Genomic DNA, 25,901 nt, shown 5'->3' on the forward strand with positions numbered 1-25,901 from the left:
GTTTGAGAACTGAGAACAGGAACTGTTTTCCCTTTTTGGTTTATGCAGTGCCTGACATTCATAGGTACAAAATAAATGCTTATTGACTTATTAGTGAAGACAAGATTGCAAGTGAAATATTACCAACAGAAATTAAAGAAACATAAGTACTTTGGGAAACAGAATAAACATTGTAAAGTACAATTCATAACTTTGTAAACCAACACTAACCTTCTGTTCCAAAAGTATTGTATTTGTAGGGATTGCTGCAAAGGCCTTGTAGCTGGACTTGATCTTGTATTGCTAAAATGAGTAGCCAGAAAGCAAAAGTAGAAATGAACACAGGAAAGGAGAAAAGAAGATAAAGCTAGATTAGTTCTATCAAAGTTAAAAGACAAGTTATCAAATGGAGGTAGGAAAATTATTGTGATAGAACAATCTATTTCAGGCAGAAAAATTAGGCCATTTTATTAATGTACTATTAGAACCAAGACACACACACACACACACACACACACACACACACACACACAATACAGCTGTATCCAATTATATGCCATTCAGTTTCAGAGCTCAGAAACATTGATGAAACTATTCATTAACAGCATCCCTAATAAGAACACTATTCAGCAAATAGTCTCTCCTTGAAAGAATTATTAGACATGTGTCATACATTCATTGTTTATACCACAAATGACCATGATGCCTCATGCAATCTCAAATGACATTGACATGCACCTATACGTGTAGTACTTAAACAAAGATGCAAATTTAAAAGTGCATTATCTCCTCATTTGAACATACTTTAAAATTTTATCATAGCCAGAAATTCAGCTTTAGATGAGAAAGGTGCCTTTTGAATTTGGACAAATCAATTTCCTTTCTGGATCTCAACCTTTTTATCTGTAGAGCAAGGTAGTTAAACTAAATAATCTCCAGTTCCTTTCCAATTTTACAACTCTGTGATGTATCAGAGTTTGAGCTTGGAGAAGATCTGAGTTCACAACAAGGACTGGAGATTTACTAATTCTAAGAGTGGATAAATTATTTTAACACCTGGAGCCTATTTGCTAATTTACCAAAAAAGGGGGGTGGAGGATAGTATACTTACACTGCATACTTTCACAAATTTGATGTGATTGAAGTACTTTATAAACTATAAAGAACTTCTATAAATATGACATGTTATTATGAAAACTCAAAAGCAAAATCTCCATTTCATCATTATTCTCATTCTCCCAACACATCAACACAACAATTTCAACAAAACCCAGAGACATAGAAGACAGTTTTTTGAATTCGTTCTATTATGACAAATCTGACCATTTGTCATAAGGTAGAAAGCTTAGGGACATTATCTTTTGAGGAAAAAAAAGAAACAGGAAATGATCTATCATCAAAGGCATGGTTGTCACGTTGCTCAAACATCCCAAGGAGCTGAACCAAGTACAAGGGTTTCATAGCTTCAAAGGTATCGTGTCTCATGCCAGCTTCCAGGGAGGCATTGAGCCAGCAAAGAATTCTTAGTTCCTAACTAACCCCACTGCTGAAGAAAATATATCAAAGACTGTGAGGAGGATGACATTTTAATAAAATAAAAGAAATTTATTTTATGAATGCTTTTGAGATAAGTTTTATAATAAAGTTTGAGAAAGTTAAGTAAGGACAGAGACATAAGCAGCAATTTTGGCACATTCATGAGAGAAAAATGGGGTGGGCCAGTAGGAACATGGTTAAAAGGCTCAGAGCAGAGTGAAACCAAGTCAAAGAGAGGAAAAATGCATGGGCTATTTCCTGTTTTATCTTATTATTCTTACTATTGAGATATTAAGCTCAATTATTCCTATGTCCCATATACAAAATATGTATTTATGTATATATTTATATGTGTGTTTTTATATATGTATGGGTATATATGTATATGTATGTGTGTATTCTGAACCCCAAGAATTCTGTGTAACCTTAATGAGGCTACAATGAGAAAACTCCAATCTGCCTAATTTTTCAAATGAATAGGAGAAAAGGGAATGACTATTTATATAGCACCTATTATGTGCCAGGCATTGTGACAAATGCTTTTTGCAAATATTCTCTGCTTTGATCCTCACAACCTCTGACAGGCAAGTGATATCATGAATCTGATTTTACAGCTGAAGAAACTGAAACACATAAAGGTTAAACAATTTCTCCTGATTCACCATCTAAGTGTGTGAGGCCAATTTGAACTCAAGTCTTCAGGACTCCAGGTTCTAGTACTTAACCACTGGGAAAATTGGAAGCTACACTCTTAGGAGGAGGTTAAGTAACTTGTCCACGATCACACAGCTAATACAAAGTCTCATTATTCCAAAAGCAACCACAACACCTTCCTATTCAATAAACTCCAGTGGCTTCTCACTTTCATGAATAAATACAAAATGTTCTGTTTGCTATTCAAAGCCTTTCATAATCTTGTTCTTTCTTACCTTTCCAGTCTCCTTATACCTTTCTATCTTCCTCTTCATTCAGTGACACTGGCTTCCTGGCTGTATGATGAACAAGACACTTCGTCTCTTGGTTCCAGGTATTCTCTTTCCCCATGGAGATGCTCTCCTTCCTATATTTTAATTACTAACCTGCCTGGTCTCTTTTAAACCCCACCTAAATTCCTGTCTTCTGCAAAAAGCCTTTCCTTAACTCTCTTAATTCCACTGCCTTCCCTCTATTATCTCCGATTATCCTGTATGTAACTCACTTTGTATTTCTTTTGCCTTTTTTGTATCTCCAGTGCTTAGCACATTATAGGTTATTTAATAAATGATGCATTGATACTGTTCCATACTGGTTATGATAACATACTTGAATAAACTTCAAGATATCATTTCTTTTTTTCTTTTATTATTATAGTTTATTTTTATTTACAAAACATATGCATGGTTAATTTTTCAACATTGACCCTTGCAAAATCTTCTTTTCCAACTTTTGCTCTCTTTCCCCCCACCCCCTCCCCTAGATGGCAGGTAGTCCAATACATGTTAAATATGTTAAAGTATATGTTAAATTCAATATATGTATACATATTTATACAGTTATCTTGCTACAAAAGAAAAATTGGATCTAGAAAGAAAGAAAAAGACCTGAGAAGGAAAACAAAAATGCAAACAAACAATACCAGAAAGAGTAGAAATACTATGTTGTGGCCCATACTCATTTCCCATAGCTCTCTCTCTAGATATAACTGATTCTCTTCTTTACTGAATAATTGGAACTGGTTTGAATCATCTCATTGTTGAAAAGAGCGACACAAGGGTAAAGGATCATAAAGATGACCACAAAATATAGTGAAATCTAGCATTAATATTATATAGGTTTCAGAGCATACCAGAAAGGAACACTGCTGGTCTTAGAGGAGAAAGATCTGTATTATGAATTATTTTACTATATTAGTTGTCTTCAGACATGCCTAAATCTTTGTGAATCCATTTGGGCTATTCTTATCATTTCCTTCCCCATCTCATCTTACAGATGAGAAAATCAAAGCAAACAGGGTTAAATTACTAAGCCTAAATCATATTACTAGTGTCTAAGGCTACATTGGAACTCACGAGACTCCAGACCCAATCTCCATCCACTGCACCACCACTGACTTCTTTTCCTCTAAGAATGTCCCAAAAGACTTAGTGCAACACTAAGTTTAATTTAGAGTAGAAAGATACCTAAGGGGATCAAGTCAGACCTCCTAATTTTACAAATGATAGAATTGAGGCCCAGAGAGCTTAGGTGACTTATCCAAAGTCATGCAGTTATTGAGTATTGGAAACAGGAACTAAATTCAGATTTTTCTGACTCCAGCTGCACTTCACTACATTATTTTATTGTTCAATTGTTTTAGTCATGCCCACTAAGAGGTTAAGTAACCTGTATAGGGTCATAGAATTAAGTTTGTGCCAGAAACAAGACTCAGGTCTTTTTGGCTCTAAGGGCAGCTCTCTATCATTTGTGCAGCATGCCTTCATAATGATTATTGTCCCTCAAAGGTCTGTCATAAATTGCTAAAAGTACGTTCATTCCTTAGAGGTAGTGATAATATCAACATGTCTCTGAATGACCTTAAAAAGGAGGAGAATAACCTCTTATTAATGACAAATGACTCATGCTTTGGAATTCTATTATCAGATTCAAAGTGCTTATGTGTCTGGGCCAAAGAGACATTAGACCTGAAAGTTTTGCAAATAAATGACCAGAGAGAACAGAAAGGGCAGGAGTAAGGGAATTTGAGGAAAAAAGAACAAAATGAGGAAACTGAACAATTAGGAGATACACAGAGAGGGAAAGATGGAATATAAGAGAGCATTAGATGAATTCTGACAACTTCATAATTTTATATCATTTTGAGGGGCAAGGTCAATTGAGGTTAAAGGATTTGCTTAGAGACACACAGCTAGTGATTATTAAGTAACTGAAGACAGACTTGAACTGAGGTCCTCCTGACTCCAGGGCCAGAGTTCTATCCACTGCACCATTTAGCTGTCCCAATTTTAAATTATTTATTTGTGAATTGACCTGCTCTTAGGCTCCTATCCTTAACCTTTCCTATAACTTAAAGTCCTATAGAATCTCTTTTTCTCCATTCTATTACTCCTGTTTTTCAGTATACAAACCTCTATTCTGTCTTTCTTTATTCTCTTACACAGCATGGACACTAAATCAGTCCCCCAATGCTGATCTCACTAATTCCAGAGAATTCCATAACAACTTGTCCATAACTTCCTCACTAATTTACAACACAAAGTGAATTATGGAATCTACTTTTTTGTGTGCTTACATATGAGCTTCCATTATTAGAGAATGGGTCTAAAATAAATCCATCCTTTATCACTATAACTATGTCTTCACTGTTGTTCCATAGTCCTTTCACTCATCTCTAAAATTTCAGTGATTCCTAATAGCACCTAAGATAAAGCACAAACTCATCTATTTGACATTTAAATCCTTTGAAATCTAGCTGTATTCTATTTTTCCTGCCTTATTTCATAACATTTTCCTTTGCTCACTCTACATCCCAACAAAACTAGCCTGCTTTCTGTGTGCATGTGTGTGTGTGTTTCCATTAATTTATTAGAGGAAATGTTTCTTCCTCCAATAGGATGTAAGTTCAATAAAAGTAGAGACTGTTTTCATTTTGTATTTGTATTCCTAATGGCTCATAGAGTACCTGGGACATAGCTGCCATTTAACAACTTTTAGTTTAATTCAATTAAATGGAAGGCAAATTAAACATGAAGGAAATAGTGTTCCTATTCAAAGAGCCAATTGTCTTCCAGTAATCTCCAATCGATTTCATAGACAAGTACTCTTTGTAAATAGTTTTAATGACAAGTAAGCCATTAAGTCCTTTTTAGGAGGAAAGTATAGAGATAGATAAATAGATGGATAATGTCATTATTGAAGGACAGCTGATAACACATTTAATCAATAACTAAATAGAAAAATAGCTTACCTTGGCCATCTTTAAACCCATGCTTGATATTATACCATAATAAATTTTGGGAATATGTTTCTATCTAGAATTTAAAAAAAAAGCTCAAGGCCTATCTGTAGTTTCCAGTAACTAGCTTTATGATACTCAGCCTTCACAGAGAAAGGAAATGACTCAAAGATCAAAGTTCCTGAAAATAAAACATCCAGATATGCTCCTATGTAATATAGAATCATGGCTCTAAAATCTATTATGTAAATGTATGCCTAATCAAAATATTCCACTATTACATATTGTCTAGGGGGGAGAGGGAAGGAGAGTCATTTCAATGTCCTAAATTTCCTATTCAATCTCTGAAAAGAGATGCTCTGTAACTGAGTTGAGTCAGTCATACTCTAGTTATTTCTTTTTATTTTTAATATCAAAAGGCAGTTGGGTTCAGACTTTGAACTAATAGCCTTCAAATGTTCATGTTTTAATTTGATGGCCATCTGTGTTCTAAGACCCATTTCACATCTCGGTTTATGTGAGAGTAGAACTGATCTAAATCTGAAACTCTGCTTAATTTCAAAGAGAGCTCAGTGCCAGAATTAACACCAGTGTAAGGAATAAGACAAGAAACAGACCATAAAAGCTTTAAAAAATGCTTTGATACCACAAAGCTTTTGTCTATTTCCTCCTACAATTTTTTTAAATAACATGAAACCAAATTTGTCAAAAGACAATGTTCCTAACCTAAAATTTATCTATTTTGGCTATCAACTTAAATGCTTTTTTTATGGTCAGGTTATATCTCCTGACAACACACACACACACACAAACACACACACAATATAGAATGAGAGTTGACAGATCTTTACTTAGAACTACATTTGCAGGAAGCAAGGAAGAACAAGAAAGAAAATTGAAGTAGAAGACCAATAGGTCAACATTCTTCATATATGCAAAATTCTTATCAAAATTATAATGCATTTTCCTTCATTGGAATTTTATCAATGTTCATTTTTTAATGCAAAACTTAATATCTTCACTTCCACACCAGATTACAATCAATATTCTCATTTTCACGTTCACCAACTTGTTCATGCATTTACATAAAATCTTATTCTCTTGGTTTGGAAATGAACAAAAAGAAAAAGGAGAATGATGATTCAAAATTATTTCTGAGATGCTTCTGAGTAAAAATTATACTCCAGCGAGGTAATGAATATTTTGCATCTATGGCATCATGATTTAAGAAAAGATCATTACATATTCAGAAAACAACACTATTTGAATTGCAAATGATGAAAAATTAGGTTAATTCGAAGACTATATTGCAAAGGTCTTGTCTCTTGCCAATAATTTAATTCATAGAGATGGAAGTAGCAGCATCCTGGATTGGAGAGAACACAGCACTAGCTTTCAGAAGTCTAATCCTGGATTTTAATTCTAACTCTGCCACCTAGTTGGTAATGGACATGTCTTGAATTCAAAGAATTTAAAACTATAGGAGACCTTATATATGTAGTTCAAATGGGTAATTGAATATCCAAAATTATTCAGAGCTTCTTTAAGACCCAGGTTCCTTATCTACAAAGTGAGTACATTAAATCTAATAGCCTTTTTTGTTTTAAATTCTATTGATGAATGAAACAGGTAAAAATTGTAAAAAGTCATTTTCAAATCACTTTTTCTAAAGAATTTTGAAATAAACATATACTCATTTTTACTGGTGGCTTCTTTTTTCCTAAGCATGAACTTAAGCATTCTGGCTGTTATTTCATTATAATTTGATTATTTCCTCCATGGCAAATATTATATTCAGTTAATATCCTATTTAATCTCAATTAACAAAGACATGTCAAGTGGTGTACACCTCAGAGCTGTCACTTTGAATTAATAGAGCTTCATTTTCTATTAACACAAGTTGTTCTTAATGTGATTTAAACTTTGCAAAACACTGCTTTCATGAAGTCACTACTTAACTAAAAAACACATGATGACTCCTATTGACTATCAGATCAAATTAGACTCTGAGGCCCATTCCTCCACTAAAATTTCCCATCTAGTTTATTCAGGCTTGTTCTATTCCTCTAGTATTATTCTGTTTTACTTACATTTGCCTATTTATAGCTCCTTGAAAAAGGTGTGCTCCTCCCTGACTCATGATATTTTTAACTCTTAGAATATTCTTCCTACAAACTGAATCTTCTACTTTCATCAAGGCTCAGCAGAGAACTCACCACCTCAATGAACCTTTAGTCTGCCTGTATAATTGCTGAGTTAATTAAAAATAAAGGAAATACTATTTTCATAACTGGGTATTTCCTTTATTTTTAATTAACTCAGCAATTATACAGGCAGACTAAAGTGTACTACCTTATATTTGTTTATTCAACCCCTTCATATTCTTTTCTAGTTATTTTGTTATAAAACTGGAAAACTAATATTTTTATGAATTATATATGTGTGTATACACAACATACATACATATAATTACAGATTTCCGTACATGCCTTCAGCTGTGATCTCTATGCAATATCTTCCATTCTACATTTACATCCCTTACCTCTAACCTTTCCTGTAGACACATTTCAATTGTCTTGTATCCAACTCAAGTTGTCTAAAACATAAATCATCATTTTTTACACTAAAATTTTGCTCATTTTCTTGACTTCTCAATGTCAATGATGGTCAGTGATACCTTCATTATGCATACACATACATATATACATACATGTTATTCATATACATAGAATAGCTGGGTGGGGCAGTGGATAGAGTGCTGGTCTAAAATCAGGAAGACCTGAGTTCAAATGAGGCCTCAGATATTTACTAGCAGTATGATCCTGGGCTTTACCCTGTTTGCCTCAGTTTCCTCATCTGTAAAATGAGTTGAAGAGAGAAATGTCAGTCACTCCAGTATGTTTGCCAAGATCCATTCACCAATAGATAATGGTCAAAGGATATAAGCACAAAATTTTCAAAGAAAGAAATCTGGACTATTGATAATAAAAAGTTCAAATCATCAGTAATAAGAGAAATTAAAATAAAAACTTTTCTAATATTATAGGATTCCATTTCATTCCCATCATAATGACAAAGGTGACAAAATGGAAAATGATAAATGTTGGAAGGGCTGTGGGAAAGTAGGCACACAAATTTATGGTTTGCTAGGTCATGAATTGATCCAGCTATTCTGGAAAAAAATTTAAATTGTGCCCCAAAAAGTCAATAAACTATCCATACCCTTTCATTGAACAATACTAATACTAGACTGATATACTCAAAAGATTAAAAAGAAAAAACCTATATGTACAAAACTATTTGAAATAATTCTTTTCACAGTAGATAAAATCTGTGAAATAAGGGTATCTACTCAAAGAATAGCTAAACAAATTACAGGATATGAATGTAATAAATGTAATAAAAATAAGAAACAGTGAAATGGACAGTTTCAAAGAAAAGACCTGTATGAACTGATGCAGAGCAAAGTGTTCAGAATTAGAACAATTTAAATAATGAATACAAACTTTAGAATTCTAATCAATTCAGAAATAAAATACAATGCTAGAGGACTAAATATCCATTTCTTGCCATGAAATTGATGAATTTTAAATGTAAAATGAGCACATATTTTTAACAACAGCAAACATTTTTATATTATTTAAGCACTTGGCATGTTATTTCATTTGATACAACAATCCTATGATATGGGTATTTTTATTTTCCTCATTTTATACATGAAGAAATGGAAGCAGACAGAGGTTAAATAATTTGCCCAAAGTCACACTGTCTATAAGGATATGAAGTTAGATTAAACTCAGGGCTTCCTGACAATAGGCTCAGCACTCTATTTTCCTGTTCCACCTAGCTGCTTCATTTTGCCAAATAAAAATGTTGATTTGTTGTTTTAACTCTTTGGAAACTCAGAAAGAAAAAAAAGAAGAAGAAGAAGAAGAAACTGCTCCTGTCCCAATTCTACCTGTTAAGTGATACTTTTAGCACCTGAGACTGAGAAATAGGGAGGTGTGTGTGTTCCATACACAACTTGACAAAGTGAAAGCTTCCAGTAGAGAAAAAAAAAGTTCAAAAAGGAAGAAAGAACTGTTTGTGATCCTTTAAACAAAAGAGAAATTCAGATTTCAATTTTGGAAGAATCTGGCTCAAAGCAGGTATAAAAGTTTTGCCAGTTTTACTGTGAGAATGTGCTCTGTTCAACTATGTATATTTGATTTGAGGTTGTTTTGTTTTTGTTTTTGTTTTGTTTTCTTTGTTTTATGTTTTTTTTTATTATTATCCAAGGGAGGAATGGAAGAAAAATCTGATAAATGCATAATATAAAGTAAACAAATAAATGCAAAAAATATATATTATGGAATATTGGCATGTTATTTCATTTGATACAACAACCCTATGATATCGGTATTTTTATTATCCTCATTTTATACATGAAGAAATGGAAGCAGACAGAGGTTAAATAATTTGCCCAAAGTCACACTGTCTATAAGGATATGAAGTTAGATTAAACTCAGGTCTTCCTGACAATAGGCTCAGCACTCTATTTTCCTGTTCCACCTAGCTGCTTCATTTTGCCAAATAAAAATGTTGATTTGTTGTTTTAACTCTTTGGAAACTCAGAAAGAAAAAAAAAAGAAGAAGAAATATCAAGAAGTTAGAAAAACTTAGAGTTATTTATATGAACTGATTTAGAGCAAAATGTACAGATGGCCCTAGTCTATATAAAATATTATATATAAAATACATATTAGACAGACAGATAGAGAAAATATGGACAAAAACAGCACCTAAATACTTAAGCACTTCAAATAATTGAGTGACTAATCATGATCTACAAGGAATGAAAACAAAGTATGTATCACATTGTAAACAGGGAGGTGGTAATCTACTGGTATATAGAACAATGCATACATTTGCATATATGGCCCATTTTTTTTTACTATCTTTTGCTTCATTATATATCTATATATGTATCTGTTCTAAGGGAAAATTATTTGAGATAGGAGGAAGAGTGTTAGTGATATATAAAAATATGAAAAGAAAAGAAAGAAATCCCTTCATGGGAGCCAATTAGCCAATTCAGTTTAATTTACAATGGTTCAGAAGTGCTTTGGATATGGTAAGTCTGTTGATTTGACTTTGGGGCCAATCCTATTCATTCTGCTAGGCTGCCTCTTGAATAGGTTCATAAATTCTTAAAGTTGGATCTTGAATAAGCTCTGAAATACCTCCTCATTTCACTTAATGAGTTTGAAGAGTCCATTTCTTATTGTTTCATCTTTATTGCAGACTTACTCTGTTGCACTATTTTTGTTTTCCAGACTTAAGATTTCATCATTATAGTAAATTCTGTCCACCAAATGCAAATTAAAGGCTAGTCTGTTATAGACTTGTAACTGCTAGTCTATAATCTGGGAGCCTGAGGTCTAAAAGGTTAAAGAAAGCAATTGTTTGTTTGTTTTTTTATTTTTTAAGAATGGCCATTCCAGATTAGAAAATAAGCATGCGGCATGCAAAAATATATATTCATATAGATAGATAGATAAATATACCTTGCTTTTCTTACTTTCAGGGTCTGAAGACAAGGGCAAAGGTTGCGGTGAAGTTGACTCCTTGATTCTTGTTAGGGATATGGGAGGTACTGGGCTTGAAACAGGGGCTCTACTATGTGTTACTGTTGCTTCAGTGGACACTGGAGGTCTTATGGGTAAGGTATTCACCTGATATTTTGGGTGAAGGGATGAAATCTGCTGGACTCTATGGGAATTAATAGTATCAGCAGGAGGAAGGGAGGGCCTCAAATTAGGATGAGAGAGAGAACTTGGAATAGAAATGCTTGGAGAAGGAGCAGATATGAAATTCTTCTCCTTAGCTAATAACTGTGATGAAGCTGCTTTCAACTGACATGTAGGATTTAAGGGAGTAATTGGAAAGGAGTATTCATTTGGAAAAGAAAAAGTGTTTCTTTGGCTGACAGGATCAGAAACAGAACATAAGGTAGAAGAGGATGAAGTAGATGAGTATGTATGAAATCGCTTGGGCTTTTCAGGAGCTGGACCTTTGAAGTCAGCTTCATGATTGCCTTTATTAAGGGAAGCAGCAGAAATACATGGTGGAATAGGAGGTAGGGTTGTTGAGTTAAGTATTTTGCTTTGTAATTGTGGTGAGACCATAATCTTCTTAGGAGAAATAGGAGGTGAAGGAGCTCTCCCTAACTTAGGAGATGGTGAACTGACACTTAAGGGTTTTCTATAGGAAAGGGAAGCTTCTTGAGAGGCAGGACTAATTCTGGTGAAAAAATGAGAGTGAATTGATTGATGGGGAAGTTCAGAAGGCTGGTGTTCCCCTAGATCTGGAGATTCTTCCCTAAGAGAGAAACTAGAGTAAGATTTCTTAGGAGTAGGTGGAGTTCTCTTCACCTTTTGATCTAGTGTGAGAGTGGATGAAGTTAGGGAGTTGGAAGAGAAGGTGGGACAGGATGCAGGAGAAAAGGGTCTGCCATGAGCAGGGTTTGACTTCAAAATAGCAGTCAAAAGGGAAAGCCGAGTTGGTACTGGGGACTTAACTCCTGATTTTGCAAGATTTCCACTAGATGAAGCTTGGCTACATAAAGTTGAAGAGGACCCATAAAAAGTAGAATTCAGTGGTTTAGGACTTGGGGATAATGAATGTGTGATGATGCGAACAGGTATATATGAGGATGCATCTGACTTGGGAGTAGTTGAGGGTGGTACCTGAGTAATAAAGCTCTGATTTGCACTTGAATTGTGAGGGTGCAATGGGGGAGTTGGACTCTTACTTAAAGTTTCTGACCTTAATTCAGACTTTTGGTGAGCTAAGGTTGGGTTGGAGATATATTTTAGCTGTTTAGAATCTAAGATCTGAGTGCTTTTTATCTCTGAACTGGTTTGCTCTGATGCAAAACAAGGAGAAGAGTAAATGGTCCCTTCAAAATATGTTGAAGTTTCTTGCATGGTTGACCCACGTGGATCCACCCTCTTAGTATGGAATTCTTCGTGGAGAGAGGCTTGGTGCAGGCTAACCATGTCAGATTGTGCTTTCAGATTAGTTGGTGAAACAAAGAGAGCAGGTGATTTACAGGAGAGTTGATCAGAGGTAGTAGAGAGAGAAGTTAACTGGAGGAGAGAAAAAGAGACAGGTTAAAATAGGACAGAATGTGTGAAACTAACAAATCTTCCATTCAATTCTATGATCCAGCAAAAAGTGATTTTAATTGATCAAACAAAAAAGTAGCATGTTGGTCATTGACTAACCAGGTCTTTGATTTAAAAGCAACATGGTACAGATGCAGAGAATTGATAGGAAAAGAGTCTATGCTCAAAATCTAGTACGATCATTTACTCTTTACGACATTTGTGATGTTAAGTAAATTACTTAGTCCCTTTGGCCTTCACTTTATCTGTAGAAGAAGAAAATAGATTATATGATTTCTGTGATCATATCCAATTCAGAATCTATGATTCTATAAACTTGTTAAAGAGGAAATTTATTATAGTAAACTAACTACGCAGCACCAAACTATGTACTCTATCATTTAGAATGTTTATGTTATTATCTTTACATATAATATTTACCAATATGTAGATGTTTACATATGCATATTTAGGTATCCTTATTTCAAATTATTACACTTTTATATTGAAAATAACTCATCAACATATATATTATCATTAAATTTAAATCCATAAAAGCATACCTTATTTTATCTGTTCAGATTTACTCACCTTGTGGTTTACATTAAAATTTAAAATGCATTTTCACTTAAAAATAAAATGCATGACTTAATATCATAACTTCATTGTTGAAATCCCAAAAAGTGATTGTATAAGGAACTAATTCTTAGTGTGGAAATTCCACCCACCAATGAAAATTGGAACTTTGATATAATAAAAATTTCTTCAGGACAGAGATTATTTTACTTTTGTCTTTCTATGATCAGGATTTAGTACAATACTTGGCATTTTGCAGATATTTCATAAATGTTTTTTGAATTGAATTGAATTCATCTATAAGTTATAGCCTTGAGTAATTGCCTGGAACACTTAGCTGGTTGAGTGACTTATCCATAATCACACAACAAATATACTACTTAAGAGTTAGGATATCAAATGATCTTACCTAGGAAACCAGATCCCTAAGCACTCTTTAATATTTTTTGGGAGCAGCTAGGTGGTCTGGAAAGAGTACCAGCCCTGAAGTCAGGAGGATCTAAGTTCAAATCTGGCCTCAGACACTTAACACTTCTTAGCTGTGTGATCCTGGGCAAGTCATTTAGCCCCAGTTGTCTCAACCACCAAAAAAAAAATTTCTCAGTATTATCATGGAAATTGTTATTCATTAATTATTAATATCAAAATATTTTAATTAAGAAATTTCAAAATCTCAATACAACTATCCTGGATTAAGAATTTGTTTAATCACTCTGAAAATAAAATATAATTTAATCAATCAGCCAAAATGATATTAAGTTTCTGGCTTTACACAAAAAGCTGCTTTCAACCCACCCATAGTGAGCACATAGCTAGAGGGCAAAATAAGAGGTAATTGATTGCTTGAGAAGAGATAAAGAAAAAAAAAGTTAAGAATGAAGGAAAAAGTTGTTAGCATGCTCCCTGATTATTTCCCTGATTTAAAATGTTAAATATTATTTTGGTACTATAGAAAGTCATACACCCACTTCCAGGCCAAAGAATGCAGAACATTTGATAAATTCAGTAAACAAGAAACAATTCACCCACCACTGACTCACAAACTCAGCAGAAACCTCTGTATCAGGCTAGGAGATACAGTAGGTAAAGCAACTCAGAACTGCTGAGTTTATCCATGTTAAAAAATAATAAAAAATAAAGAATGCAGAGCAGTTTGTCCATCAAATTGTCAAAAACTTACCATGTTCTGAAAAGTATAGTGATTTTCTGCAAAAATGTAGTGATGAGAGATCATTTTGTACCCCTTTTCCTAAGATAGAATTCTACATAGAAAGGCAATGTGCACTATAATAATCTAGTATTTGATAAATTCAAACATTCCAACTTCTGGAATAAGAACTCACTATTTGAGGAAAATTGCAGGAAAATTTATGGCTAAAGAAGAACTAAAGAACATTATGAAATGCAAAATGGATGATTTTATTATATTAAATTAAAAAGTTTTATACAAACAAAATCAATACAACTAAGGTTAAAAGTGAAGCAAAAAGTGGGGAGAAATTTTTATGCCTGAGAGTTTTGATGAAAGGCCTCATTTCTAAAATATAAAGAAAATTGGCTCAAATTTATAAGAATACAAGCCATTCTCCAATTGATAAATGATAAAAGAACGTGAACAATTTTCAGATGAAGAAATTAAAACCATTTCTAGTCATATGAAAAAATGCTCTAAATCACTATTGACCAGAGAAATGCAAATTTAGACAATTCTGAGGTACTACAGCACACCTTTCAGATTGGCTAAAATGTCAGGAAAAGATAAGCATAAATGTTGGAGAGAAGGTGGGAAAATTGGAACACATATATTGTTGGTGGAGTTGTGAACTGATCCAATCATTCTAGAGAGCAATCTGGAACTATACCCAAAGTGCCATCAAATTGTGCATACCCTTTGATCCAGCAGTCTTTTTACTGAATCTACAGCCCAAAGAGATCATAAAAGGGCAAAGGATCCACATGTCCAAAAATGTAGTGGCAAGGAATGGAAAATTGAAAAGATGCCCAGCATTTAGGGAATGGCTAATGAGTTATTTTCTTCATTCACATTTTTTGGTTCTTTTTGTATATGCCCAATTGAGTTTTTAAATGAATTATTTTGCTCTATTGAATTTTTTTCTGTTTCCCTAATTTTTTTAGAGAATTATTTTCTTTTTCCAATTCAGAAATCCTACTTTCCTGTGATTTTTTTAACCTTTTCTAATTCACAATTTTTTTTCCATGCATCTCCTGTGAATTCTTTATTTTTTCCAACTCCAATTTCAGAACGTTGTTATTCTCTATCATAGCTTCTCTTTCCTTTCCCCATTTTTCTTCAAACTCTCTTCAAACAGTTATGTGATGGGGGGCAGATATCGTTCCCCTTTAGGCTGTTATCTGCTGACTCTCTGCTATTAACTTCCTCGGGGTTGGATACCCGCTCTTTCTCTATGTAGAAGGAATCAATGGTTCTCTTTAGCTTTTTACTCATGCTTAAAAAATCTTTTGGGGTCTGTCCTTGGGATAAGAAGTTTATTTATTTATTTCTTTAGCAGCTTCCTCCCAGAGTGGATGGATGCATCGGCCACTGTGCCTGATGTAAGAGATAGCTCTGGGAAAGAGTTCTCCTCCCCCTCCCCGGAAATGCCTCAGAGGTGATATGGCTGCGCTGTGAGGGTTGCCCAGTGAAGGACCCCACTGTGTGTCCTAAAGACTTCCCTGAGGTTTAAGACTGAACAGTAAAGGTGATACAAAGCCCAGCCAATGCGTCCCGTGGGGCATGGATATCAGCAGCTGATGTGAAAAGTCCCTGCACTCAAACTGGAAGTGTCTGCCCAGAAATTGCAGTCCTTATTTCAAAGGTTCCTCTTCTCTGGGACTTTTGAGGCTGAGTTCCACAGCCTCCTGCCAAGCCCAGCACTATGTGGATTAGATGTTGCAAACTATCCTAAAATGATAGGAAGAACAATATGTTCTCCTATAAAGTTATAAATCCCCCTTGCAATTTTCCCATGTTTATTTACATTATCATTTTTATATTGCAAAACATGTATATATCACATTTATATTTATATCATTTTTATATATCCAATCTTTTCCAAAATTATTATAAATCCAAATTGGATAACAAAATGTTTAATAAAACATATTTCAATGTTATCAAGAATTTATTTTTTAAAATAAAAGGTTCATAACAAATAAAATTTTGGTGACTGAAAGTAGTTTTGTAAATAAAATGTAATTGAAATGTTCACTAAAAAGAAGGAAAATAGATATGGAAACTAAGGAAGAATTAAATCTAAGGAATGTGATTCTCATTGAGGATATCTGAAATGTCTCTTTTTTCTCAATCTGACCTAAATTCACATCTTTTTGACAATTCTTCATTTTATTCAAGCTTTGAATTTGTTTCAAAATGAGAACTTCAAAGTATAATTCGTCATAAGCTTCCAAGTTTTCAGGCTAAAGATTAAAAAAAATATATAATATTTATTTCCCAAGTGGGGAAATTGCCAGATATATCTGTTATGTCTATAATAGTATGACACTTTGATTAACAAACATTTATAAAGCAACTACTATTTTCAAGGTTCTAGGGAGGTTACAAAGATAATTAAAATATAGTCTTTGCCCTCAAGAAACCTTCCTTATGTAGGAAGGGTAATAAGAAAACCACACAAATTAGCATAAAACAAAGTAGAAGAAGAGAGTGCCTAAAGAAGAACAATCAAAGTGTTGTGAGAATGTTGGATGGGTCCTCAGAGAGCCATTTAGACCAAGCTCCTCATTTTATAGGGTGAGGAAACTGAAGCTCAAAAGTTAAATGAAGTGCTCAAGACCTTGTAAGTAGTGAATGGCATTGGTAATACTGGAATTCAATTTTATATCATGACTCTAAATTTAGTGGGATTTATTTTCCCTTTATACCAGAATGTCTTATTGTGTATGCTCAAAATAAATTCTGCAAGTATACACACGGTTAGCAGCTTCATTTTTGTTTGCTGATTAGACTTCTTTGTTTTTTGAAATGGTAGCAGAAGCCAAGGGTATCACACAGAATAATTTGTACCCCAATAAATGAGTTAGGTAAAAATACTAGAAGGTAAAAAATGGAAAGGACAGAGAGAAAAGGGTCCAACAAAGGCTGAGAGGTAGAAAAAGAATTCTATAAGAAAGGAATAGTCTAAAATGACTTGAATATAGGGTTTGTGTTAGGGGCAAATAACTACTCAATAAATTTTAGTTTTGAGGAATTGAATTGAATTGAATAGTTCAATGAAATACAGTGCAACATGTGGGCATCACATTCAGTCCTTGGGATAACAAACCTAGAATGGAGCTAAAAGGTCTTCAGAGACTTTCTAGCCCCACCATGGAATAACATTAGGATTGTAAATATAGAGAGTAGAAAAGTTCTTATAAAAGTCAACTGGTCTAACCCCAATATTTGTAGATAGAAAAACTGAAGCCGAAAAAAGTTAAGTTATTTGCCCAATATCAAATAGGTAGTAAGTGGCAGAGTTGAAGTTTTAACTAAGGTCCCTGGAGTCTAGATCCAGTTTATTTCCATTAAATTAATCTTCCTCTTTGAGCAGCAAGATTGGTACAGTGAATAGAGCACTAGCTGTGTGACCCTTAGCAATTTCATTTAAACCTATTTGCATCAGTTTCCTCATCTATAAAAAGGAGCTGGAAAAGGAAATAGCAAGCTATTCAAGTGTCTTTGTCAAGAAAATTTCAGAGCCAAGATGGCAGAGAATAGACAGATCTTTGTCTCATCTCTTCCTGGATTGAACACCAGATCAAGCCTGTGAACTGGTTTTGGAGGGACCGAACCCACAAATATTTGAAGTATAACAAATTTCCAGCAAAAGATATTTTGGAAACACAATTGACCTGGAAAACAGATCCAGGAGAAACCATCTAAGAATTATTGGTCTACCTAAAAACTATGATGGGAAAAAAGAGCCTAGACAACATCTTTCAAGTAATCATCAAAGAAAATTGCCTTGATGTCCTAGAATTAGAGGACAAAATCATCATTAAAAGAATTCACCAATTACCTCCTGAAAGATATCCCAAAATGAAAACTCCAAGGTATATCATAGCTAAATTTCAGAATTATCTAAGGAAGGAGAAAATACTGTAAGCAGTCAGAAAGAAACAATTCAGATATCAAAGAGCCACAATCAGGATTACCCAGAACCTAGCAACTTCTACTTTAAAGGATCAAAGGGTTTGTAATATGACATTCTGAAAGACAAAGGAGCTTGGATTATAGCCAAGAATAACCTGTCCAGCAAAATTACACATTGTCTTTTAGGGATAAAGATAGACATTCAATGAAATAGATTAATTTCATTTATTTTTTATGAAAATATAAAACTCAGGAGAAGTATAAAAAGGGGAAAAAAGAAAGGGAAAAAACCCTGCATTTTTTTAAATGTTAAAAAGTTTACACTCTATATGGAAAGATGATATGTTTACCTCTTGAGAATTATTTCATTGTTACAGGGTGGAGGTGTAATTTTATTTGATTGTGATGTAAAAAAGAAAATGGGGTGGAAAAGTGACTACACTGGTAAAAGAGGGAGGTAAATAGAGTACATTACATCTCATGAAGAGATTAAAAAAAAAAAAAAAAAAGACCTATTACAATTAAGGGGGGAGGGTAAGGGAAGGAATGAGATTTGTGTGAGCCTTAATCTTATCAGATTTCACTCAAAGAGAGACTAATAGATATATTTAGTTTCATGTCTCACCCTATAAGGAAGTAGGAGTGGAAAGAGGAAAGGAAAAGGGAAGATTAACAAACAGAAGGGAAAACAGAAGTATAAGGAAAAGGGATAAGAAAGAGGGAAGGCCTGTAAAAGGGAAGAGCTGGGAGGGGATGCAAAACACTGGAAGGAAGGAAAGAGGGAAGAAAAGAGAAAAATATAATGGGAAAATAACATGGCTGGAACTACAGAATTAGTCACTTTAACTATGAATATGAATGGGATGAATTCTCATATATATATGTATGCATGTATGTATATACATCATTTCATTATCTATAGTACCTTTATAAACCAATAAAAGTTTTAAAAGCCAATAAAATAGATTAATCTTTATAAATAGATAAGTATTTAGATATTTATTATTTAAATAAAAATTAAAATATTATTTTAAAATTATTGAATTATTATATTAATATATTATTAAATTATTAAAATTATTTTGAAATAGTTTTTAAATTAAATTTTTATTTAAATGCAAATTTAAAATTTTATTATTTAATATTAAATATTTAGATAAATGGATAAATATAAGTATCTGTAAATAAAAATTTAAATATTATTTAAATAAAAATAAATTATTTCAAAAGTTATTTAAATTAAATTAATTATCAACATTTCTATATGTTACCAACAAAGTCCAGCAGCAAGAGATACAAAGAAAAATTCCATTTTAAATTATGGTAGATAATATAAATATTTGGGAGTCTACCTGCCAAGATAAAGTCAGGAACTATATGAACACAATTATAAAACACTTTCCACATAAATAAAGTCAGATCTAATCAATGAACTACTAATGGGACATCTTGATATGCCTGTAACTTATGAATGACAATTCTCTATCCACTGTTGCCCTGTATTCATTTATGGTCATATTACTAAATGGAAAAATATTATAGTTAATACTTTCTATTTAGAGTTAATAGGCTTAATATGGTTTGAAATGTGTTTTCCTCCAGAAACAAAAGAGAGACAGAAGCAGAAAGAAACACAGACAGAGAGAGACAGGAAAAAAAAAAAGGAAGGAAGGAAAAAGAGGGAGAGAGGGAGTAAGGAAAAGAAGAAGCAAGGAAGGAAGAAAGGAAAGAAGGAAGGGAGGGAAGGAGGGAGGGAGGGAAGAAAGAACAGACTGACAAAGAAACAAAGAAAGAAATAAAAAGCCTTACAGGCTGCTATGTTCCATTCTCTAATTTGTTGTGCATATTAACCCTTTCTGCCTCATAAGACTATAAGCTGCTCAAGGTCAGATTTCCTTGAATCTCTCATATCTGAACTTCAGTGAAAATTCAAGTGATTATTTTAAAATAAAAGCTGAGAAAATCTGATTACTTATCCAGTAGATGACTTAGACTTTCCAAAAACAAAAAGCACAATGAAAATATAGAAATGTGATACAGTCTTAAAGACCCCAGCATGTGAACTCAGAGAACCTTGTTCAAATCCCACCATTGTTGTTTATAACCATGGGTAACCCTCTTAACCTCCCTGAGCCTCAAGTTTTCTCAAATATAAAATTATGGAATTGGGTGATGATCTCTAAGTCTTTTTTCAACTTTAGATATATGATGCTCTGAAGTTTGTGCAGACTGGCTTTCCCTCAGAATGATTAAGAATGAAAATGATGACTTCTGGGAGACAAGATGACAGATTAAACAATAAGTGTATGTAACTCTCCCAAAATGATCTCCAAACAACTATAAAATAGGGAACCAAAACATATCCTGAAACAATAAAACCAGCAAAAATATAGGGTGAAACAATTTTTTAGCCTAAAAAGCTTTGAAGGTTAGCAAGAAAGATCTTTCTCATTCAGATAAAAGTCTCCATAATCCAGAACAGGAAGCACCCCAGCAAGCTACAAATCAACAGATCTGAGCCCTAGTGCAGAGGATCAGGCAAAAATCAATATCAGGATACCCCTCACACCTCCCAGGTTACCTAACCATAGTCAAAAGCCTCAACATCAATGCAGCACCAGATAGACAGTGACTACAATTCTTGGCACAAGACACCTGATATGGTACCCCTCCCACCAAGAACAGAGCACAAATTTAAAAGAAAAAAAAGAGGCCCAAAAGAATGATCAGGACAGCAATAAAGATCCGACCATAAAAATGTTATTATGGTAACAGGGAAGTTCAAGATACAAACTCAGAAGAGAACAGTGTTAAAACATGTATGGATAAAATGCCAGAGATAAATGGGAAGTGATCTGTGGCCCAGAAGGAAGTCATGGAAGACTCAAAAAGAAGCAAAACACTTATAAGGAAGGAAAGGATGAAAGGAGAAAAAGGACAAAGAGTAGGAAAATAGAAGGGAAGGAAATAGATAATTATCATAACTGTGTATGTAAATGGGATGAATTCTCCCATAAAAGAAAAGTAGCTAGCAGAGCAAATCAAAAGCCAGAATCCTACAATATGTTATTTACAAGAAATGTACATAGAGATACAATAGAGATGCAATAATTTTTAAAAAAAGGTCTAGAGCAGAATCTATTATGCTTCAGCTGAAGTAAAAAGGCAGGGGTAGCAACCCTGATCTCAGACAAAACAGGAGCAAATATATACCTAAGAGAAATAAGAAAGAAAACTACATCTTGCTAAAAAGGAACCTTAGATAAAGAAGCAATACTAATATATGCACTAAGTGGCATAGCATCCAAATTCTTTAAAAAGAAGATAAGTGAGTTACAGGTTCATAATCAAGTGAGAGAGAGAGAGAGAGAGAGAGAGAGAGAGAGAGAGAGAGAGAGAGAGAAGAGAGAGCGCATTACAAAAATTTAATTATACAAAATTTAAAAGAATTTATATTAACAAAACCACTGAAGTAAAGATTAGAAGGAAAGCAGAAAGCTGAGAAATCAGATTTATAGCAAGTATCTCTGATAAAAGCCTCATTTCTCAAAAATGTAGAGAATCAAGAAAAATTTCTAAGACTACAAGCCAATTCTCAACTGATAAATGGTCAAAGGATATGAAGTCAGTTTTCAAATAAAGAAATATAGGCAAATGAAAAAGTGTTCGAAATCACCTTTGATTTAAGAAGTGAAACTTAAAACCACCCTGAGGTACACTTCACACTTATTGAATTGGCAATTTGATAATGTTGGAGAATATATTGGAAAAGTTAGACACTGATGTACAACTCCATTGTGGAGTTGTGAACTGATCCAACCACTCTGGAGAGCAATTTGGAACTATGACCAAAAGACAAACAAACTGTGTATACCCTTTGATTCAGCAATGAATACCATTACTAGTTCTGTATCCCATAAAAAAGAGAAAAGAAGAAATACATGTGAAAGTATTTATAGTAACTCTTTTTGGAATAGTAAAATATTGGAAATTAAGGGGACATCCATCAATTGGAGAATAACTATACAAATTGCATTATATGAATGTAATATACTATTGAGCAAGAAGAAATGATAAACAAATAAAGAATAAAGAAATTATTTGGGAAAAACCTGGAAAGACTTTTAGGAACTGATAGAAAGTGAAATGAACAGAATCAGGAAATCATTGTACACAATATCAGCAGTATTTATGTGATGATCAACTAAGAATAACTCAGCTCTTGTCAGCAACACAATGATGGAAGACAAGTATAGAGGACTCATAAAGAAAAGTGCTATACATAATCAGATAGAGAACTGATGTACTCTGAATGCAGATCAAGAATAATTCATTTACTTTATTCTTTTTTGTGTTTTCCCTTTTACTCTGTTTCTTCTTTCAAAATAGTGGCTAATATAGACATATGTTTTACATAATAACATATGTATAATTTACATCAAATTGCATAACATTTTCAGAAATGGTGAGAAGAGGGAGGGAGATAGAAAAAGTTGGAACTCAAAATCATGTGAAAATGGATGTTAAATATTGTCTTGCCATATAATTGGGGGGGGGGGAATGCAATACCATTAAAAAAAAAAAGAATGGGAATGAATTTAAAACCATAGAAGAACACCTTTAGGAGTCCATATATATATGAGTGACAATAATCTCCCATCTAATTTTCCTAGGGCTAAAAGTATTTAGCACTAGAAGTTATTGAATTTGCAATTTGATTTTATAAATATATCTCTATGTGTATGTTTCATCTTTATATTAATCAGTATTCTATTACCATCTTGTATTTCAGTTCTATATATGGAGATACACACATACATACATATGTGTGTGAGAAAGAGAGAGAGAGAGAGCATACATATTTATTTGCATAGACACATTTGCTACTTACTGATCTCTAATTTAAAGACAGCAGGATATTATTCTAATTTCTACCAGAAACATATTTGTTTGTTTAACTGGAAAAGAGTTTAAGTTATTTTCTTTAATTCTCATTTCTGGGTCTTATATATATAACTTAAAAAAAACAGATCTAAAACCCATTGAGCCTAAATAATTCTAAATAAAAAGAAAATGATAGCACCTGTCAAGTCTTGCTTCACAGAAGCTCTAAATCTAACTTCTCTTTTCCTTCTTCCTGGCAAATCCCTTGTCCATGCTTTGTTTAATTCCTGGATTATTTCTAAATTTCTTTTCCTTCCTGTTCTTCTCCCCATCAATTAGTACTTATCATTTTATTCACATTTCTGATAGTTTTGATTTTTCTTTATATGACAATTTCAAACTATAATGAACCAGGCTACATGTGGTCTATTTGACATTAACCTCCCTAGAATTGTGACAGCCTAAAGGATTTTCAGGTTTGGTGTCATGTAGATGAAATAGTCATGACTGATTTTTTTCACCTATCTAGTAAATAAAAATGCCTTGATTATAGAGACAGTTTTCCTCTTATTGAAAACCTTAGCATTTGGCATATGACTGGCACAAAATAAGTGTTTAATAAATGCTTGGTTGTTTGATTGACTGATTTCCTATAGACTCAAAAAGCCATGTTGGCATAGAAAATTCAGGAAGATTTAAGTTTAAGTTTTGTCTTAGCCACATACCAGCTTTTGACCATGGGAAAATCTCTAAGTGAATTTCTAAGTGCCCCCCAAAAAAAACTTTCTAAGATAATAAATTACAGATTAAATGCATATATGCATTGATGGAAGGACTTCCTACATGGATTAAGTTAAAAAAAAAAAAAAGAAAAGAAAAATCTTATAAATATATCCGTTTTATTTCATATTTTACAAATTTCATAGCCCTCTGTCTTTTACCATTGAGGGGAAAAAAAAGACATTAAACAAGGTCTGTCAACTCTCATCTTCCTGTGACAGGAGAAATCTCATATTCCCCAAAGTACAGAGAGGAACATAAGAAGAAAATCTGTAAGAAAAAAAGGTAAAAGAATCTAAGGAACTTATTTGAGAGGCTCTGGATATAGACTGGAAGGCTATAGGCCTTTAAATCTTTAATCAGTCCCAGCTGCTCAAGGCAATTAAATCATCAATGGTTTATTATTTGAACCACTTTTTACTTATATATAGAATACCATGTTAGGTTTTGGTTTCTTTTTATTGCTAGTGTCCCTGGATAGTTCTTGTGCATGGTGTCAGAAAATAGTGGATCAAGCTGAATGGTCCAGATTATTTCCTGACATTTTAACATAATAAACATGTCTTTTTTAAAATAAAACTTAAGCCATTGGTACTTGGCACTCCAATATCAGCTCGAAGCATGGAAAACCTTACCTTTCTTGCATCTTTCCAGGGCTATGACTTCTAAATGCCCTAAGGCTAAAAAGCAATTATGATTTATTTTAGTAAACAGAGTATATAACAGACAGCACAGAACTGTGAGATAGTAAGGATCCACTGTGTTTCTAATTCTGTGATTGACAATCTTTCTATGCTACATTTTTTTTATCTATGAAGTTAAGCTAATAATATCTGTTTCTCTCCACCCCACCTCCATTTATGCTTCAAGGTCATTTAAAAGATCATCTCCCAAAGGGGAAGACCTCAGCCTTTGTATGATGCAAATCAGCCATTTAGTAAGTGCTTTTATGTTCAAAATGCTTTTAATTCCTTGAAATCACAGGAGAAAGAACTGCAGTGAAGCATAATGCATATGTACAACTATAAATTCTATCTGGAAAAAGGTGAAAAAGAAAAAAAGATGCAATCTCTCCAATCTAATTACATTGTCCCTGAACAAAACTTAGTAACCTTACTTCTCTTTTATCCTTCCTAGTTCCCTCCCCAGGATGCACATTCTTAAATTTTCCAACAGTATTAAACTGTCTTTTTCTGAAGGTAGCAGGAAACAATTCATATTTTGCCTTAGTTTTAAAAAAAAATGGTCATGAAGCTATTTATTTATAGATATGGTAAATAAAAGAAAACATACTGTTCATATAACAGATACTTATGTTTGTTTAATGGTCAAATGATCTTAAATCATAGACAAATTTAATCATGGATTACACAGACCAAGCCAGAATAAAGGGTATTACTGTGGCCATAATGGATGTAGAGGTTTTGGTTTGGTTTTTCCTCCAGAATACAATTCAATTCTTCAAATCTTTATTAAACACTTACTATATACAATATCCTCAGAACACAAAGATAAAAATTAAAAGTTTTAGCCTTCAAGAGTCTTCCATTCTACTAGAAAAGGTCATATCCACAAAAAAATAAATACATGATTTATACGAAGTATCACAGAAAAATTTTGAAGAGGGAAAAATGTCTAATGAGAAGTAAAACAGGAATTAGGTACTGGGTTATGTTTTGAAAAAAGATATGTTTGTCTAAACTATGTTTTGAAAAAAGCTAAGGATACTAAGAAGCAGTTAAGAGGCACAGTGGATAGAACGTTGAACCTGAAATCAAGAAATCTGAGTTCAAATCTCACTGCAGATTCTAGCTGTGTAACCCTGCACAAGTCATTTAACTTCTATGTGTATCAATCTACAGAAAAGGAAAAGGTAAACCACTCCTTGCCAAAAAAAAGTTTCATAGTCTACAGGGGCACAAAGAGTCAAACACAAGTGAAAACAATAATGAGG

At 33.2% G+C, this 25,901-nt stretch overlaps 1 protein-coding gene across 1 annotated transcript in view; it reads right to left on the bottom strand.

Moving 5' to 3' along the window:
* The window catches only part of MLIP (muscular LMNA interacting protein), a 401,644-nt gene that overhangs the window by 196,971 nt on the left and 178,772 nt on the right, over nucleotides 1-25,901 (bottom strand). The window contains exons 4-5 of the mRNA XM_074264711.1: nucleotides 10,993-12,576; nucleotides 211-282 (exon numbers count right to left, since the gene is read on the bottom strand). Of these exons, the coding sequence (XP_074120812.1) occupies nucleotides 211-282; nucleotides 10,993-12,576 (1,656 nt within the window). The remainder of the gene's footprint in view (nucleotides 1-210; nucleotides 283-10,992; nucleotides 12,577-25,901) is intronic.

The sequence above is a fragment of the Sminthopsis crassicaudata genome, chromosome 4, assembly GCF_048593235.1.
Source record: "Sminthopsis crassicaudata isolate SCR6 chromosome 4, ASM4859323v1, whole genome shotgun sequence".
NCBI lineage: Eukaryota > Metazoa > Chordata > Mammalia > Dasyuromorphia > Dasyuridae > Sminthopsis > Sminthopsis crassicaudata.